The sequence below is a fragment of the Pan troglodytes genome, chromosome 20, assembly GCF_028858775.2.
Source record: "Pan troglodytes isolate AG18354 chromosome 20, NHGRI_mPanTro3-v2.0_pri, whole genome shotgun sequence".
Classification (NCBI taxonomy): domain Eukaryota; kingdom Metazoa; phylum Chordata; class Mammalia; order Primates; family Hominidae; genus Pan; species Pan troglodytes.
The window spans coordinates 3,418,223-3,438,059 of NC_072418.2; the positions used below are offsets into that span (position 1 = coordinate 3,418,223).

Below are 19,837 nucleotides of genomic sequence, written 5' to 3' on the forward strand. Positions count from 1 at the left end.
TCTGCCTGCTTCGGCATCCAAAAGTGTTGGGATTACAGGCGTGAGCCACCATGTGACAGAGCGAGAGAGTGAGACTCCGTCTCAAAAAAGAAAAAAATAAACAAGCAATGGGTGAGAAACACCAACCCTCAGGGCCACGCAGGACGGCGTCTGACTTCTGCAGCACCTGAAGGGCAGCAATGCTGCAGGAACTCTGAGCAGCTCGGGTCTGGGGTGAGCCTGGTGCCATGCCCTGTGCCCGAGGAGGGGGGGGGCAGCCACACCCAGAGGTGGGGCTCGCCATGGGGATGACACACACACACGTGCTGCCCAGTGGAGGAGATGCATGTACATCATTTCATTTTTTTTTTTTTGAGACGGATTCTTACACTGTCACCCGGGCTGGAGTGCAATGGTGTGATCTCGTCTCACTGCACCCTCTGCCTCCCAGGTGCAAGCAATTCTCCTGCCTCAGCCTCCCGAGTAGCTGGGATTACAGACGCGTGCCACCACACCCAGCTAATTTTTGTATTTTTAGTAGAGACGGGGTTTCACCGTGTTGGTCAGGCTGGTCTCGAACTCCTGACCTCAGGTGATCCATCCACCTTGGCCTCCCAAAGTGCTGGGATTACAGGCGTGAGCCACCGTGCCCGGCCACATGTGATGTCTCACGCCTGTAATCCCAGCACTTGGAGGCCAAGGTGGAAGATTGCTTGAGTCCAGGAGTTCAAGATTCGCCTGGACAATATGGCGAAACCCCATTTCTACTAAAAATACAAAAATTAGCTGGGTGTGGTGGTGCATGCCCGTAGTCCCAGCTACTCGGGGGGCTGAGGCGGGAGGATCACCTGAGCCCAGAGGGGTCAAGGCTGCAGTGAGCTGTTACTGCACAACTGCATTCCAGCCTGGGTGACAGAGCAAGACTCTGTCTCAAAAAAAAAAAAAAAAAAAAAAATAGACTGGGCATGGTAGCTCACGCCTGTAACCCCAGCACTTTGAGAAGCCAAGGTGGGCAGATCACCTGAGGTCAGGAGTTCAAGACCAGCCTGACCAATATGGTAAAACCCCGTCTTTACTAAAAACACAAAAATTAGCTGGGCATGGTGGTGCGTGCCTGTAATCCTAGCTACTCGAGAGGCTGAGGCAGGAGAACTGCTTGAACTCAGGAGGCAGAGGCTGCAGTGGGCTGAGATCGTGCCATTGCACTCCAGTCTGGGTGACACAGGGAGACTCCATCTCAAGAAAAACAAACAAAGAAAAAAACCAGGCATGTCAAGGGGGCGCTGTCTCTCCCTGGAAGCTGTGGGTTCCGTCCCCCTCACCTTGCTCAGCTTTGCCCACTGCCCACCCTGTCAGACCCAAGCACCTGGGCACTGATCACTAGGGACCTTCAGGAACCTGCCCCCAAACAGAGACCCCTGGGACAGAGGTGTCCATGCTGCCCGCCTGAGGCCCAGAGCCAGGTAGGGTGCAGCCCCCCCGACCCCAGGAGGGTAGGAGCAGTCCACCTCCCAGAGCCTCTGGAGGCCCCAGTCGGCAGGGTTGGGGAGCATTCGCCCCACTGAGGCCCACGAGGGCCCTCCGGACACTGCCCACCCAGGCTGCAGAGGGCCTGGTCACGCTGACCTGTGGCCCGGACCCTCCGTGGAAGCATTTCCCGGGCAAGGTCAGGGCCTCCTGAGTTGGTCAAGGCCCCAGCCAGGAGCGGGGGTGAGTTGCTATCGGGCCCAGAACCGCCCAGGCCTTGGTGGTGCAGGGAGCGCAGGCAGAGTGGAGGAGAGCTCCCCAAACCCAAATGCGTGGGTCACACAGCGAGTCCTTCCCCGGAGCTCAGCGTGGACAGAGGGAAGGGACCTCAGGCAGAGACACCTGCCCCACGCCCTCACCAGGTGCCCTTGGCCCAAGAAGACAGGACAACAGGGTCCTCCCGCCCAGGGTCCTCCTCCCAAAACTCCTGCCCCAGTCTGAGGAAACACCAGCCCGACTACTCCAGGGCATCCACACCACCCGACCAGCCCCAGGACCGCCCAACGCATCTGAAACACGGGCCTCTGAGAAACCATCACAGCCCAGAGGGGCCTGAGGAGATGCCTAAACACCACGTGGGGTCCTGGGCAGGAATGGACATGGGGGAAACTGAGGCAATCCAAGCAAAGCGTGGGCCTCAGGAGTTAACGGTGGCGTACGGATGTTGGTTCATCAGCCGTGACAGCCACAGACGGGAGATAGAACAGCAGGGAGCCCGGGAGTGGGTGCACGGGGACTCTCTGCACTGTCCCTGCAGCTTTTCTGTCATTCTAAAACAGTTTGAAAAGTTAAAGTCAAGTCGGGCAGGGGGGAGCTCACGTCTGCTACTCAGGAGGCTGAGGCAGGAGGATCCCTTGAGCCCAGGTGGTCGAGGCTGCAGTGAGCTATAATTGCGCCACTGCACGCCAGCCTGGGAGACAGAGCGAGACCCTATCTCAAAAAAAAAGTTAAAGTCAAGCAGGGCGTAGTGGCTCATGCCTGTAATCCTACTGTTTTAGAGCCAAGGTGAAAGAATCACTTGAGCCCAGGAGTTCAAGACCAGCCTGGGCAACACAGCAAGACTCCATGTCTACAAAATGTTTAAAAATTAGCTGGGCATGGCAGCATGTGCCTGCAGTCCCAGCTACTCAGGAGGCTGAGGTGGGAGGATTGCTTCAACCCAGTTGGAGGTTGCAGGGAGCCGAGATCGTGCCACTGCACACCAGCCTGGGTGACAGAGCAAGTCCCTATCACAAAAACAAATAAATAAAAGTGAAAGTCTAATAATGAGGGAGTGCTTGCAGCTTTCAGGCTTCAAGAATGCAGCCTCGAGGCCCCGCCCTGCTCCCCATCCGGTCCTTCCCAGCACAGGACACCCCACCAGGTGCATGAGCCCTCGAAGCCTTCACCTCTAGCAGGTGCCCTCAGCGATTAGGGACAGAGGGAGACGGGGTTCCCAGGGCTGGCCCTGTTCACATGTGGGAGGCTGAACAGAGCCAGGCCAGCTCCCCCCACAGTGGCTCCGTCCTCTGCCCACATCTGGATTTGACTCCTAGCAGCCACCAGCTCACCTCAGAGACAGCCTAAGTCCCACCCGCGCCTGTGTGTCCCTCCACAGCCCCTCCAGGCCGGCCCAGGCTCCTGCATCCTTCACCACATGACCCACCCACCCTCCAGCCTCAGCTCAGCGGACCCAGTGCCTCCCCAGGGAACCGGGCCCCTCTGCAGTCTGTAGTGAGGACAAGCACCAAGGCCCCTCAAGGGTGACACTTGCATCCCTCCCCGCCAGCCCCCAGTTCTGGGGCCCCAGGGAGGGCCGGGGCTGCCCGCTGTGGTTCTTGTCTCTGTAGCATTTCAGGAGCCCTGGGCTGAGGCGGGGAGCTGGGAGGACCTGGCTCTGCCCCCTTCAAAAGCAGCAGACACAGCTCCTCCTGCCCTGGGCAGCCAACTCCAGACCTGACTCCAGAACTGACTCCAGACCTGATGTGCTGCCGCTGCCCTGTGCTCCAGGACCCATGGGGAGCCACAGAGCCACAGGGATTTGCCGGCCTGCGCCACCAGAGCCAGCCCTGACCAGGCCCACCCAGCCTCCGCTCCCTACAAGAGCCCCATAAGACACCCAGAGCCCCTCCACCTGAGGCTTCTCCAGAGGAAAGCCACAGCTCTGGGTCCTACCCCAGGGGCAGAAGGAGGGGGACGCAGCCCTCCCAACAGCCACTGCCACTGTCACTGAGGGCCCCCGTCCGGGCAGGGCTGAGCCCGACCCCCCCACTCCGCTCGGGTCCCCCAGCCTACGCACAGGGCACCACTCCCAGCCCGAAGTCTTAAATCTCTGCCTCGGAACCTTCCGGCAGATTCCCTCTCACTGCCAGAAGAGACGGACGGGGCGGGGTGGGGATTTTTTTAGAGCCTGGCGGCCTCGGACTCTAGGATGAGATGCCGGCTGCTCCGGCAGGTGGCCCGGCCGTCCTGAATGGGGTCCCACCTCCCAGACCCCTGCCCCCGAGGGCCTCGCCCGCCCCGGGAAGGGAGTGTTACCTTGTTCAGAGCCTCAAACTGCAGCCACAGCTGCAGCTGGGACATGGTCCCGGCGCTCGGGGGGCCAGGGGTCCCCCAGGAAGCGCTGCCCGGGAGCGGCTCCCTCATGACCGCGGCAGCAGCCCCAGCATTGGGTCGGCCGGGGCGGACGGGGGCGGCTCTCCGCCCGGCTGCATTTGCATGTCGGTTTAGTCACCGCCGCTGGCGCCTACTTCCTCTAAGGCCGGGGCTGACTTTCAGGAAATGATGCCGGCCCCGTAAGTCAGGGCAATTACTGGCAGTGCGAGGAGAATTACTGTACGGGGCGGATCTCCCACAGGCGCTGTCAACACGCACCCCCACCCGTGCCCCGCCGCAGGACCAGCCCCCTTTGGGGCACCCGGCGGACGTGCAGAACGCCCAGGTGGGCATGGGCCTCAGTCTCCCCAGACTGCAGGGAGCTGGGTTCCGTTCCACGGGGACCAGCTGCTGTTCCTGGTGCCCCCAAACCACAGGCAGGGAAACTGAGGCCAGGACCGCCTCCCTTCACCCAGCACCCCACCCATGCCGAGCGCGCCTCAGGCCCTGCTGCGCCCCCCTGGGGCTCTCCCCACCCCACCCCTGCAGGCTGAGGTCCCCGAGAAGCCCCTGCCGCCGAAGCAAAGTCCCCTCCCTGCTCTTTCCCTGCTGTCCGTGCCCAGGGGGTTCAGCGGGCCCCGTGGCCTCCCTTGATCTGGGGCTGGCGGAGGGAGAGCTGAGCCTGGGCCCCTCCTCTCCAGGCTCTGGCCAGACCCGGCCTCGGCCCCCTGGGCAGGAACAAGTGGTAGCGTCCTGGGAAAAGAACGTTCTCGCTTTGGTAGAAAACCAAGTGTCAATGATGCACTTGCTGGGGCAACCCCGGGCCGCGAACCCGCCGGCGGCCACACTCCTGCCCGCACTGTGAGGACCCCGCAGCATCACAGGGGCCTAGACACCGCGGCGCAGACACCTGATGGGACCTCACATTGAGCCACAGGCGGTCATTCTCGGTGTCCTCGGAGGGGCTGGGGAGGCCCCAGGGCCAGAGGGGGTGGGAGGACGGCCGGGCTGCGGAGAGGACGGGCCCCATCTGCCTGTACTCAGCGACTGACGGGGCAGAGGCTGTATTTCCCACGAGACCGCGGCCAAGACCGCGCAGGTGGCCACGGCTCCTCCTCTGTGAGGGGAGGAAGGGCCCGGCCCTGTGGCCAGGGGCCCTGGGAAAGAAGGAAACCGCCCCGAGAGGCCAGTGGAGCCCGTGGCTGGGCCGGAGGGGTCAGGACAGTTCTGGGCTTGTAGGACCCCCGCCAGGGCTCTGAGGGGAGAGTGGGACCAGGGGGCCCTCAAACCCTGTGCACTCCGCCCCCTCGGGCTCACCCTGTTCTAGACCCTGAGGCCCTGTGCCAGCCCCACTGGGGCCCTGCGACCAGGCACCGCAGCAGCGGAGGCTGGTGCAGACGGTCGCCCACACCGCTTGCCACGACCCATCACCTCCTGGAAGCTGGGCGACAACACAGGTCCGTGCGGCTGGGGCGAGAGGCCCGCCTGCCAGGCACCCCGCCCGCCAATGGAAAACAACCAATGGGGAAGAAACCCACGGAGCCGCTCAACCCAGCAGCCAATCACAGCCACCGCTCAACCCAGTAGCCAATCACAGCCACCGCTCAACCCAGCAGCCAATCACAGCCACTCCCAGAGACAGCTCCACACCAGCTCCACGCAAAAAACCCACAACCACAAGCGCTGCTGAGGACGCGGGGCAGCGGCCTGGGAACCATCCTGCAGTGGACCCGCAGCCCACAGGACCCACAGCTCACGGGTGGACCCACAGCTCACGGGTGGACCCACAGCTCATAGGCGCCTGGACCCACAGCTCACGGGTGGACCCACAGCTCAGAGGCGCCTGGACCCACAGCTCACGGGTGGACCCACAGCTCACGGGTGGACCCACAGCTCAGAGGCGCCTGGACCCACAGCTCACGGGTGGACCCTCAGCTCCCGGGTGGACCCACAGCTCATGACAGCCTGGCTCCTGCAGCACGGTCACCCACGGAGGAACGGGGCCAGCACAGTGAGGCCATCCACACACTGGAACACGACCCAGCCATGAAAAGGAGCAAGGCTCTGACCCAAGCCACAGCACGGATGCACCTTGAGGACGTCACACTCAGTGAGAGACGCCAAACACAGAAGGCCACGCAGTGTGTGAGGCCATTTCTATGAAATGTCCTGTCCTGAACAGGAATCCACACAGACAGGAAAAGCATTCAGGTTATCAGGGGGTGGGGATGGGCCGGGGAGTGACAGCTGATGGGAACGGGGCTTCCTGTGGGATGGAATGTTCTGGAACTAGACAGAGGTGGTGGTTGCACAACTCTGTGAATATACTTTTTTAAAGTGTGGATTTGGGCCCGGCACGGTGGCTTACGCCTGTAATCCCAGCACTTTGGGAGGCCGAGGCGGGCGGATCACGAGGTCAGGAGTTCGAGACCAGCCTGGCCAGCATGGTGAAACCCTGTCTCTACTAAAAATACAAAAATTAGTCAGGTGTGGTGGTGGGTACCTGCAATCCCAGCTACTCGGGGAGGCTGAGGCAGGAGAATTGCTTGAACCCGGGAGGCAGAGGTTACAGTGAGCTGAAATCGTGCCACTGCATTCCAGCCTGCGCAACAGAGCAAGACTCTGTCTCAAAAAAAAAAAAAAAAAAAAAGGTGGATTTGGCCAAGCATAGTGGCTCACACCTGCCATCCCAGCACTTTGGGAAGCTGAGGTGGGCAAACAGCTTGAGCCCAGGAAGTTCAAGACCAGCCTGGGCAACATAGTGAGATCCCATCTCCACAAAAAATACAAAAACCAGCTGGGCATGGTGGCGGGCACCTGTGGTCCCAGCTGGGCATGGTGGCGGGCACCTGTGGTCCCAGCTGGGCATGGTGGCGGGCACCTGTGGTCCCAGCTGGGCATGGTGGCGGGCACCTGTGGTCCCAGCTGGGCATGGTGGCGGGCACCTGTGGTCCCAGCTGGGCATGGTGGCGGGCACCTGTGGTCCCAGCTGCTCAGGAGGCCATGGCAGGAGAATCACTTGAGCTAGAGAGGTGGAAGCTGCAGTAAGTTATGATCACACCACTGCACTCCAGCCTGGGCAACAGAGCAAAATACTGTCTCAAATAAATAAAGTGGATTTTATGGCATGTGAATTTTGTCTCAGTTTTTAAAAGACCTGGAAAGCAACGAAACACAGAAAGAACAAGCACAGACTCCGACGTGCTCCCCAGGCCCCAATGTGACAGCGCAGCCCGGGGTCCCTGGAGGAGGTCAGACTGAGGATAGGGGTGCGCCGCCTAGGGACCTGCGGGGCACTACCCCACCCACCTCCAGCGCCCTGTGCCCGGTCCTGGGCTCCCGTGGCCCAGTCTCTCCCTCCGCCTCTGTCCAGGGTGCACCCCTCACTGACCAGTCCCGCAGCAACGCTGACCGAGGGATCCGTGTAAGCCTGGCTGAATGCCCGCTGCCTCAGCCCTCACAGGAACCCTGCCCTGCATTACAGGGAGGGAAACAGGCAACGGGGATGGGAGGGGCTCCTCCTGGAGGGGGCTGGGGGGCAGACAGAGAGAAGAGGCTTCCAGGTGGTCGTGGGGCACAGGTGGCACTTCCTGGACACTGCCAGTCTTTGGTGGCTGGGAGAAGGGCCCCTCAGCAGGCCTGGTCACTAGAGTGCCCCAGGCAGAGCTGAACTGTGTCCCCAAAATGGTGTGATCATGTCCTGGCACCTGGAAGCTGTGTGTGTGGCCTTATTTGGGAATCCAGTCCTCGCAGATGTGAGTGGTTTAAAAAAAAAAAGGCCGCGCTGGCCGAGGGGGTGATCTGTGCCTGGTGTCCTCACACGGAGGAGACACAGTCCCCGGGAGGAGGCCACAGGACACAGAAGCAGAGATCCCAGCCCTGCGGCCACAGCCAGGGGATGCCCGGATCCCCTAGATGCTGGAGGGGCCGGAAGGAACGCGGCCCTGTCCGCACCTTGACTTTGGACTTCCGGGCTCCAGGGCTGGGAGGGGACAGAGTCCTGGCCTTTGAAGCTGTGTGTGCTGCTTCCTCACAGCAGCCCTGGGAGGCCGGCACGGCTCCCCAGGAAACTGGGCTCCCTTCTGTCAGGGTTCCGGCCAGGTGCCTGGTATGGGCCCTGGGGCCGCCGCCTCAGTGCCTTCTGGCGCTGCAGCCGGGCAGGGCCGAACCCTGGCGCACAGCTTCCTGCTGAGTCTCCCTCTCTAAGGCTGTCTGTGGGCGGCTCTGCCAGCCCCTCCTGCACCTGCCCAGGCCCTGGGCGGAGGCTCCTCCTCCGGGGGGCTGTGGCCTCAGCACAGACCAGGGGACAGAAGGTGGCTCTTCTTGGCCTTGGCTGGGTGTGAACCAAAGGCTTCCTGTAAGAAATCCCTCTCTCCCTCTCCCTCCTTCGCTCCCTCATCTCTCTCCCTCTTTTTTGCCCAATGCCAGTAACTGTGGGGGCTCCATGGTGCCGGCTGGGCCGAGGCATCTGACCCCTGCTGAAACGCATCTGCAGAACAGTCAATGCTGCCTGCCTCCCTGCCTGAAAGCAGCCAGAGTTTGCAAAGCGCTTTTCTGAGCCGTGAGCTCATCCTGAGCTTCCCAGAAGCCCCTGGGCTGCCAGGCAGAGAGTGTTGTTACCGGACAGCTGCGTTCCCAATGGTCCCTGCAGCCCCATGGGGACCCGGGATGGATGCCCGGCAGGTGGAGATGTCCTCACAGGACAGGTGGTGGGCAAGGGGGCAGCACCTGGGGAATGCGGATGGGCTGTGGGTGCCGAGAGCCCCCGGGGCCCAGCAGAGACGCAAGGGATCTGGGTGATGTCGGGAGAGGTGAAGGAGCATCCCCACCCCAGGAACAGGTGGCAAGGGATGGGCGAGGGGCAGTGAGGCGAGCAGGACCTGGGGAATGTCCTGTGTAGGGGCACAGGCTGGGGAGAGGCTCGGGCTGGGGTGCGGTGGGGGGAGGCTCGGGCCGGGGTGCGGTTGGAGGAGGCTCACACTGGGGTGCAGTGGAGGAGAGGCTCGGGCTGGGGTGCAGTGGGGGGAGGCTCGGGCTGGGGTGAGGCTCGGGCTGGGGTGCAGTGGGGGGGAGGCTCGGGCTGGGGTGCGGTGGGGGGATGCTCGGGCTGGGGTGCGGTGGGGGGATGCTCGGGCTGGGGTGAGGCTCGGGCTGGGGTGCGGTGAGGGGAGGCTCGGGCTGGGGTGCGGTTGCGGGAGGCTCGGGCTGGGGTGCGGTGGGGGGAGGCTCGGGCTGGGGTGCGGTGGGGGGAGGCTCGGGCTGGGGTGCGGTGAGCGGAGGCTCGGGCTGGGGTGCGGTGGGGGGATGCTCGGGCTGGGGTGCGGTGGGGGAGAGGCTCGGGCTGGGGTGCGGTGAGGGGAGGCTCAGGCTGGGGTGCGGTGGGGGGAGGCTCGGGCTGGGGTGCGGTGGGGGGATGCTCGGGCTGGGGTGCGGTGGGGGAGAGGCTCGGGCTGGGGTGCGGTGAGGGGAGGCTCGGGCTGGGGTGCAGTGGGGGGAGGCTTGGGCTGGGGTGCGGTGGGGAGAGGCTCAGGCTGGGGTGTGGTGGGGAAGAGACCAGAAGAGGCACCAGGGGCTGCCCTGGGGGACGCTCACCCCACACACAAACAGGTGCTGGAGAGCCTGGGGGTGGGGCCGCAAGGCTGGGCTGGGCCTGGAGCAGGGGACCCACGGGAGGCTCTGGGCGCAGAGGGTGGGCTGCAGCACCGAGGGCCCCTTATCCTCGAGCAGGAACCCAACACCCCTCAGCCAGACCCAGTCATGCCTGGAACACACAGACATGGACCTGCATATGGACGCTGCTAACAGCGATTCACAGCTGCTGTCAACCCATACCTACTCCTGGGTATGAGCCCAAGAGAAACGAAAACGTGTCCACTCGGAGGTTTGCACCCGTGCTCACAGCGGCACAACTCACGACGGCCACGGGTGGAAGCAGCACAAGCGTCCATCACGGACACACAGACAGACACAGTCGGTCCTCCACGCCTCCATCACGGACAGACACAGTGGGCCCCTTCACGCGTCCATCACAGACAGACACAGTGGTATCTGGTACCTCCACGCGTCCATCATGGACAAACAAGGTGGGGCCCCATCATGTGCCGGAACACGGCTCAGCCATAATCAGGAGCCAGGCTCTGACCCAGCCATAGCTCGGATGTACCTTGAGGACATCACACTCAGTGAGAGACGCCAGAGGCAGGAGGCCATGCAGCGTGTGATCCCATTTCAATGAAATGTGCAGGACAGGCCAAGCCACAGAGACAGGAAGGGGATGCGTGGGCGCCGGGGCAGGGGAGGGACGGGGAGTGACAGCTGACGGGGACGGGGCCTCCTCTAGGGGGACAATGATCTGGAATTAGAATTACATGGTGATGGCTGAACAGCTCTGGACTTTGTAACAGCCACAGCATCGTTCACTTAGAAATGGGGACTTTTCTGTCACGTGAATTGAGTCTCACGTGACAGAAAAGGGGTGGGGCGCAGTGGCTCACACCTGTAATCCCAGCACTTTGGGAGGCCGAGGCGGGCGGATCACCTGAGATCACGAGTTTGAGACCTCCCTGGCCAACATGGTGAAACCCCGTCTCTACTAAAAATACAAAAATCAGCTGGGCGCGGTGGCGCACACCTGTAATCCCAGCTACTCGGGAGGCTGAGGCAGGAGAATCACTTGAACCAGGCAAGCAGAGGCTGCAGTGAGCTGAGATCGTGCCATTGTACTCCAGCCTGGGAGACAGAGTGAGACTTTGTCTCAAAAATAAATAAATATGGTGCGCGTCTATAATCCCAGCTACTCAGGAGGCTGAGACAGGAGAATCGCTTGAACCTGGGAGGCAGAGTTTGCCATGAGCCGAGATAGATCACGCCATTGCACTCCAGCTTAGACACCAAAAGCAAAACTCCATCTCAAAACAAAACAAAAAACTAGAGAAAAACAGAGACAGAGAAAGAAAGAAAGAAAATAAAGAAGAAATGCAGGCTGGGAGCGGTGGCTCACGCCTGTAATCCCAATGCTTTGGGAGGCTGAGGCGGGTGGATCACAAGGTCAGGAGATTGAGACCAGCCTGGCTAACACGGTGAAACCCCGTGTCCACTAAAAAACACAAAAAATTAGCTGGGCGTGGTCGTGGGCGCCTGTAGTCCCAGCTACTCGGGAGGCTGAGGCGGGAGAATGGCATGAACCCAGGAGGCGTTGGTTGCAGTAAGCCGAGGTCGCGCCACTGCACTCCAGCCTGGGCGACAGAGCGAGATTCCATCTCAAAAAAAAAAAAAAGCAGCAGCAGCAACACAGAGCCACGTGTCCACAGAACCACGGTTCACCTGCACACCGCGGCGGGGGGCCCCACCAGGACACACGGGGCTGAGCCATCACCCACCAGGGACATTGAGCCTGAGGGCTTCGCGCCAACCTGGAGACGGAAGGCTGAGCAGAAGTGAGGGGGGCCCTTCCTCCGGGCCAGGGTGGCTGGAGGGCTGGGCAAGGCACACACGTGACACCGCGGGAGCCCCGCAGCCCAGGGTGGATGCCAGCAGCACGGGAAACAGCAGCGGCACCTGGCGCAGTGTGAGCCCCAGGGGTGGGGGTGGCCGGGGAGCAGGCGGAGAGCAGGGAAGGGGTGGGGGTCCCACACAGACCCAGCCGTCGGCAGAAGAAGGCACACGGAAAACAGACGGACGCAGCAGGGATGCCCGCAGGCAGCTCCCATGGGCGGAGGCTGCTGACCCCGCCCTGGGCAGGACCAGCCTCTGCACAGCCTTGAGTCCTCCCCCAGGCTGAGAGAAACAGGAACTGGATGGTGAAGGAACCCCGTCCCCGCCAAGCGGCCAAAGTTACCACCATCAGCACAACACGCGCAACGCCAGGCACTCCGGTCCACGCCGCACTGTACATGGTGCCGTCTGAGGGATTCCTCCATCCAGTCAGGAGACAACCCCAGACAAAACCAACGGAGAGGCACTCTGGAGAAGACACACCCTGGAGAAGACGCACCCCGGAGAAGATGCACTCCCGAGAAGACGCACCCCGGAGAAGAGGCGCCCAGGAGAAGAGGCACCCCGGAGAAGACGCGCCCCGGAGAACACGCACCCCGGAGAAGAGGCGCCCCGGAGAAGACGCGCCCCGGAGAAGAGGCGCCCCGGAGAAGAGGCACCCTGGAGAACTGCCTCTTTGGGGGCAAGCGCAGAGGCTGCTGACTCCCCCAGTCCAACAAGCTCTTAGTTTTTGCAATTTTTTTGTAATTTTTTTTTTTTTTTAGACAGAGTCTTGCTCTGTCACCCAGGCTCGAATGCAGTGGCGCAATCTCGGCTCCCTGCAACCTCTGCTTCCCGAGTTCAAGTGATTCTCCTGCCTCAGCCTCCTGAGTAGCTGGGATTACAGGTGCCCGCCACCATGCTCAGCTAATTTTTGTATTTGTAGTAGAGACGGGGTTTCGCCACGTTGGCCAGGATGGTCTCAAACTCCTAAGCTCAGGTGATCTGCCCACCTTGGCCCCCCAAAGTGCTGGGGTTACAAGCTTGAGCACTGCGCCTGACCTGTAAATCTAATTTTTAATTTTGTATAGAGATGAGGTCTCATTATGTGGCCCAGGCTGGATCCACGCGTCCATCACGGACAAACACAGTGGGCCCCTCCACGCGTCCATCACGGACAAACACAGTGGGGCCCTCCACGCATCCATCACAGACACACGGACAAACACAATGGGCCTCCCACTGGGAACTCCCAGCCTCAAGCGATCCTCATGCCTCAGTCAAATAGATGGGACCCAAATACTGGGACTACAGGCTTGCATCACCATGCCCGGCTAATTTTTTCTATTTTTTATACAGATAGGGTCTCACTATGTTGCGCAGGCTGGTCTCAAACCCCTGGGCTCAAACAATCCTCCCGCCTTGGCCTCCCAAAGTGCTGGGATCACAGGCGTGAGCCACCGTGCCCAGCCCTGACTCAAACGTGACCTCCTGGATTCCCAGGGGCAGAATCTCCCAGGCACAGTGGCCCTACTCGGAGTCTGTGAAGTGAAGACCACCAGGTGAGCCATGATCAACCCTTCCCTCAGTGACATCCCTCCCCACAATCAACCCTCACTCAATGACCTCCCTCCCCACGATCAACCCTCCCCTCAATGACCTCCCTATCAACCCTCCCCTCAATGACCTCCCTCCCCATGATCAACCCTCCCCTCAATGACCTCCCTCCCCAAGATCAACCCTCCCCTCAATGACCTCCTTCCCCCACGATCAACCCTCACTCAATGACCTCCTTCCCCAAGATCAACCCTCCCCTCAATGACCTCCTTCCCCCACGATCAACCCTCCCTCAATGACCTCCCTCCCCACGATCAACCCTCACTCAATGACCTCCTTCCCCAAGATCAACCCTTCCTCAATGACCTCCCTCCCCACGATCAACCCTCACTCAATGACCTCCTTCCCCAAGATCAACCCTCACTCAATGACCTCCCTCCCCACGATCAACCCTCACTCAATGACCTCCCTCCTCATCATCAACCCTCACTCAATGACCTCCCTCACGATCAACCCTCCCCTCAATGGCCTCCCTCCCCATGATCAACCCTCACTCAATGACCTCCTTCCTCATGATCAACCCTCACTCAATGACCTCCTTCCCCAAGATCAACCCTCCCTCAATGACCTCCCTCCTCAAAATCAAACCTCCCCTCAATGACATCCCACACCACGATCAACCTTCCCCTCAATGACCTCCCTCCCCAAGATCAACCCTCACTCAATGACCTCCTTCCCCAAGATCAAACCTCCCCTCAATGACATCCTTCCCCATGATCAACCCTCCCCTCAATGACCTGCTTCCCCAAGATCAACCCTCCCTCAATGACCTCCCTCACGATCAACCCTCCCCTCAATGGCCTCCCTCCCCATGATCAACTCTCACTCAATGACCTCCTTCCCCAAGATCAACCCTCACTCAATGACCTCCCTCCCCAAGATCAAACCTCCCCTCAATGACATCCTTCCCCATGATCAACCCTCCCCTCAATGACCTCCTTCCCCAAGATCAACCCTCCCTCAATGACCTCCCTCACGATCAACCCTCCCCTCAATGGCCCCCCTCCCCATGATCAACTCTCACTCAATGACCTCCTTCCCCAAGATCAACCCTCCCTCAATGACCTCCCTCCCCACGATCAACCCTCACTCAATGGCCTCCCTCCCCACGATCAACCCTCACTCAATGACCTCCTTCCCCAAGATCAACCCTCACTCAATGACCTCCTTCCCCAAGATCAACCCTCACTCAATGGCCTCCCTCCCCAAGATCAAACCTCCCCTCAATGACATCCTTCCCCATGATCAACCCTCACTCAGTGACCTCCCTCACTATCAACCCTCCCCTCAATGGCCTCCTTCCCCATGATCAACCCTCACTCAATGACCTCCTTCCCCAAGATCAACCCTCCCTCAATGACATCCATCCTCACGATCAACCCTCCCCTCAATGGCCTCCCTCCCCATGATCAACCCTCCCTCAATGACCTCCCTCACGATCAACCCTCCCCTCAATGGCCTCCCTCCCCACAATCAACCATCCCTCAATGACCTCCCTCATGATCAACCCTCCCCTCAATGGCCTCCTTCCCCATGATCAACCCTCACTCAACGACCTCCTTCCCCAAGATCAACCCTCCCCTCAATGACCTCCTTCCCCAAGATCAACCCTCACTCAATGACCTCCTTCCCCAAGATCAACCCTCCCCTCAATGACCTCCCTCCCCATGATCAACCCTCACTCAATGACCTCCCTCCTCATGATCAACCCTCACTCAATGACCTCCCTCACGACCAACCCTCCCCTCAATGACCTCCCTCCCCATGATCAATCTGCCCCTCAGTGGCCTCCCTCCCCAGGCCGTGAAGGCTCTCTAGCAGAACCAACAGTGCTGCGGAGTCCACTGGCCCCAGGCACTGCCCGGGTCCACGGCTCATCTGCTTTCTCCTGTTGCTCTGGCTGCCAAGAAACTCAGGGCTCAGGTGTATCAATAGTTACCAGGCGGATCGCCTGAGGTCAGGAGTTCGAGACCAGCCTGGCCAATATGGTGAAACCCCGTCTCTACTAAAAATACAAAAATTAGCCAGGCGTGGTGGCGCACACCTATAATCCCAGCTACTCGGGAGGCTGAGGCAGAAGAATGGCTCACACTTGGGAGGCAGAGGTTGCAGTGAGCCGAGATTGCACCACTGCACTCCAGCCTGGGTGACAGAGCGAGACTCCATATCAAAAAAAAAGAATAGGCCAGGCACGGTGGCTCTTGCCTGTAATCCCAGCACTTTGGGAGACGGGCAGATCACCTGAGGTCAGGAGTTCGAGACCATCCTGGCCAACATGGCGAAATCCCATCTCTACTAAAAATATAAAAATTAGCCGGGCGTGGTGGTGGGCGCCTGTAGTCCCAGCTACTTGGTAGGCTGAGGCAGGAGAATCGCTTGAACCCGCCAGGCGGAGGTTGCAGTTACCCAAGATGGCGCCACTACACTCCAGCCTGGGCAAGAGTAAGACTCGGTCTCCAGAAAAAAAAGTAATGACTAGCTGTCTCGTTATGGCCTGTGGGGTTTTACATTCACCCTCACTCCCAGCCCAGGAACGGGTTCTCCCTACCAATCCCTCCTGGTTTATACAACAGCAGGAAACATTTGCAGGGAATGCACACATGCCACAGGTCACACGATGGCTTCGAATGGTGCCTCCGTTTCCCCTCGCTCCCGTGAAAAGCTACTGTCAACCTCATGGCTCCAACAAGCTGAATATGGTGGCTCACGCCTGTAATCCCCATGCTTTGGTAGGCTCAGGCAGGAGAATCGCTTGAGCCCAGAAGTTTGAGACCAGCCTAGGCAACACAGTGAGACCTCATTTCTACAAAACATTAAAAATTATCTGGGCGTGGTGGTGCGTGCTTATGGTTCCAGCTACTGGGGAAGCTGAGGTGGGAGCTTGAGCCCAGGAGGTGGAGGCTGCAGTGAGCCGAGATTGCACCGCTGCACTCCAGGCTGAACAACAGTGCCAGACCCTGTCTCTAAAAATAAAAATTAAAAAAATATATAAATGAAACACACACTTATCCTCTCACAGTCTGCAAGGCAGAACTTGTAACATCAAGGGTGGGCAGGGCAGGTCCTTCCCGGGGGCTCCAGGGGAAAACCCAGTTCCCGCCTTTCCAGTGTCCAGAGGCACCCGCATCCCTTGGCTTGGGGCCCCTTCTTCCCCCTTCACAGCCACAGCGCAGGCTCTTCCCGTCTCTCTCTGGCTCTCACCCTCCCGCCTCCTCTCATGAGGGCCCTGTGAGGACACTGGGTCTCCAGGTCACCCAGGACGCTCTCCCGTCTCGGGTCTGTCACTCAGTCCCATCTGCAGGTCCCTGTGAGGACACTGGGTCTCCAGGTCACCCAGGAAACTCTCCCATCTCAAGTCCATCACTCAGTCCCATCTGCAGGTCCCTGTGAGGACACTGGGCCTCCAGGTCACCCAGGAAGCTCTCCCGTCTCGGGTCCATCACTCAGTCCCATCTGCAGGTCCCGTCTGCCATGAGAGGCGACACGGCGGCAAGTCCTGAGGATCAGGACGGGGACGTCTTGGAGGCTGTAACCGCGTGGCCAGCACATTTCCTCAGGTCTGAGTCGGGAGCAGAGGCTTCTGTGGCTGGCTGGGCTGCGCTGGGGGGCACGGCGCAAAGGGCCTCGAACACCAGGCTCAGGTCTGGACTCCTTCCTGGCTCCGCAGAACCGCGCGGCCCAGCCCACAGGCCTGGGCTGACCCACACCCGTCCCGTCCCACACTCGGCACCGCAGAACCATGCGGCCCGGCCCACAGGACTGAGCTGACCCATACCCGTCCCGTCCCACACTCGGCACCGCGGGACCACGCATCCCATCCCACACTCGGCACCGCGGAACCACGCGGCCCGGCCCACAGGCCTGGGCTGACTCACACCCGTCCCGTCCCACACTTGGCACTGGGGGACCACGCATCCCGTCCCACACTCGGCACCAGGGTCAGACTTCCTCCAAATGAAGTTCTGCTGCTTTAACAGGGAGATTTGGGTCCAAGCTGCCCCACACACGGACGCTGGAGCATGAGGCGGCTGTAGGCAGGGTGGGCAGGGAGCCGGGCGGGCGGTGCTCACAGAACCAGCACAGTGGCCCCGAGGGCTCCGGGCTGAACAGACGCAGCAGCAATTGTTCAGGAGGGGAGGAGCAGGAGAATTCATGAGACAGAGATGGAGACGGAGACAGAGACAGAGACATGGAGAGACAGAGACAGGGAGACAGAGACGCAGAGACATAGAGACAGAGGCAGAGAGGGAAACAGACAAAGACAGAGAGGGCGACAGACAGAGAGGGAGACAGAGACAGAGGCAGAGAGGGAGACAAAGAGACAGAGGTGGAGAGGGAGACAGAGAGACAGAGGCAGAGACAAAGAGACAGAGACAGAGAGGGAGACAGAGAGACAGAGACAGAGAGACAGAAACAGAGAGGGAGACAGAGACAGAGACAAAGAGAGAGACAGAGACAGAGACTGAGAGGGAGACAGAGAGATGGAGCAGAGAGGGAGACAGAGACAGGGAGATAGGCAGAGAGAGATTGAGAGGGAGACAGAGAGAGAGACTAGGAGCAGGGGGAAGAGGGAGAGAGAGAGACAGAGAAAAGAAAGACAGGCCGGGCACGGTGGCTCACGCCTGTAATCCCAGCACTTTGGGAGGCTGAGGCGGGCGGATCACCACAGGTCAGGAGTTTGAGACCAGCCTGACCAACATGGAGAAACCCTGTCTCTACCAAAAAAAAAAAAAAAAAAAAAAATTAGCCGGGCATGATGGTGCATGCCTGTGGTCTCAGCTGCTCAGGAGGCTGAGGCAGGAGAATCGCTTGAACCTGGGAAGCAGAGGTTGCAGTGAGCCAAGATCGTGCCATTGCACTCCAGCCTGGGCAACAAGAGCAAAACTCCGTCTGAAAAAAAAAAAAAAGAAAGAAAAAAAAGAAAGGAAAGAGAGAAGGAAGACACAGAAAGAGGCAGAGAAGGGGTGAAAGAGAAGAAGGGGGGCGGGGCAAGGACAGGCTGACCCAGGGCTGGGGCTGGTAGGAAGGCAGTGGCGGTGAGGAAGGGGCCACCGCCATCAATCACACCCTGGGCTCCATCCCTGTGTGTCCCCTGAAGGGTGCGGCACAGATGCCGGCTCTGGACAGGCGCCTCCCCTGCCTCAGTTTCCTTGTGTGTCCGGCTGGCATGGCACAGCAGCTTGCCACACCTTGGCCAGGACCAGATCACATGGGGGTCCAGGGCTACTGCGGGTGAGGACAGAGCCCCTGTGTGCACCCCGCTGACCTCAGCCCCAAGATGAGCAGGGGCGCCCCCCTCCCCTGAACACAGCTGGTAGGCCAATTTCTAGGCCACACACTGGGGGCTACAGGACAGGAATCCACCCTCTTCCCGTCCCAGGGCCCAGGAGTCTGACGCCAAGGTGTCTCAGGGCCTTGCTCCCTCCCACAGCTCTGACCCGCTTCTTCCAGCCCTGGGGCTCCAGGAGAAACTGACCTGTGGCCACACCGTCCCAGCCCCGGCCTCCAGCGTGGCGCCAGCTCCTCATCTCTCCTGTCTCTTCTGAGGACCCTTGTGCTGGATTTCAGAGCTACCTCATCTCATCTTGATCCTTACCCAATGACATCCAAAAAGACCCTACTTTCCAGGAAGGTCTCCTCACAGTCTCTGTTGGGGGGGCGGACTTGACGGACGCGGTCACCCCAGCACAGACTCAGGGTCCGGCTGGCTTTGCCCTGCTCTGCTACCGCCCTGAGTGGGGAAAACTGGGCCCGGGGTCCACCCGGCGAGCTGTTTGCGGGGCCTGGGTCTGGGTGAGCCCTGGGACCTGAATTGGCTCCATTCTGCGGCAGCCACACCTGACCGCTTCTCTCTGGATCTGGCCGGCTTGTGCCCATCCCCCCAATAGCTCTGAGGCCCAGGCAGATCTCACATGCCCATTACACAGGGGAAGCAGAGGCTTGGGGGAGCTGAGCACCAGGTGACCCTCGCTCCCCGGCAGGCCCTGGACGTGGTCCGGCCCAGCAGCAGCCCCTGGCCCTGGGTCCCACACGAGAGGCTGTGGTATCTGAACCGTCCCAGGGAAGCCGATCTCTGTGGCACTGGGTGCTCCAGAGCTGCCGAGAGGAAGCTGGGGCACTGGGAACCCCTTGGGGAAGGCTGTGAGGTGGGGGTGGGGTCCGCCGAAGGGGGAGGCTGTGAGGGTGGGGGTGGGCTCCGCCTGATGCCACAGTGGGAGGCTGGGAGCCCCCCGCGACCCTGGGGAGAAGGAGGTGGAAGGTTCTCTTCCTTTGGTATGTGAGTTCCGTTTTCAGGTGGCTGCTAAGGGGTTGGGACTCCAATGTGCAGGGTGTCTGGACCCACCTAGAGGGAGGGCCGTGGGGGCGAAGGCTGCCAAGGGCGTCTCTCCCAGCACCGCCCTCCCCGCAACTCCCTCTGTGGCATTGCCCAGATGCTCGCAGGGACCCCAAGGGCTGGGCGGGGCTCACTGCTGACATGAAGGGCCAGTCACTGGCTCTTCCCCAAAACCAAGCCACATCTCTGGGCTCCTACTGCCCCACCGTAAACCCTGTGGCCGGGGGGCCAAGCCGAGGTCACTGAGTCCCAGGCAGGCCTGAGCGAGAGAGGTCGCAGGGCAGCTGGAGGGGCGGCCCAGACTCCACCCTGTCCCCCACGGCGCGGTGAGCT

The 19,837-nt window shown here is 60.6% G+C and overlaps 1 protein-coding gene across 3 annotated transcripts in view; it reads right to left on the bottom strand.

Annotated features, from left to right (window-relative positions):
• Positions 1–19,837, bottom strand: part of SBNO2 (strawberry notch homolog 2) — a 73,697-nt gene that overhangs the window by 21,056 nt on the left and 32,804 nt on the right. Inside the window, exon 1 of one of the 3 annotated variants that reach the window (XM_024351866.3) lies at positions 4,024–4,261. The exons of the other annotated variants lie outside the window; for them this stretch is intronic. Within the exon in view, the coding sequence (XP_024207634.2) occupies positions 4,024–4,131 (108 nt within the window). The 5' untranslated portion in view covers positions 4,132–4,261. Of the gene's footprint in view, positions 1–4,023; positions 4,262–19,837 lie in introns of those variants that run through there. 3 annotated transcript variants of the gene reach the window in all.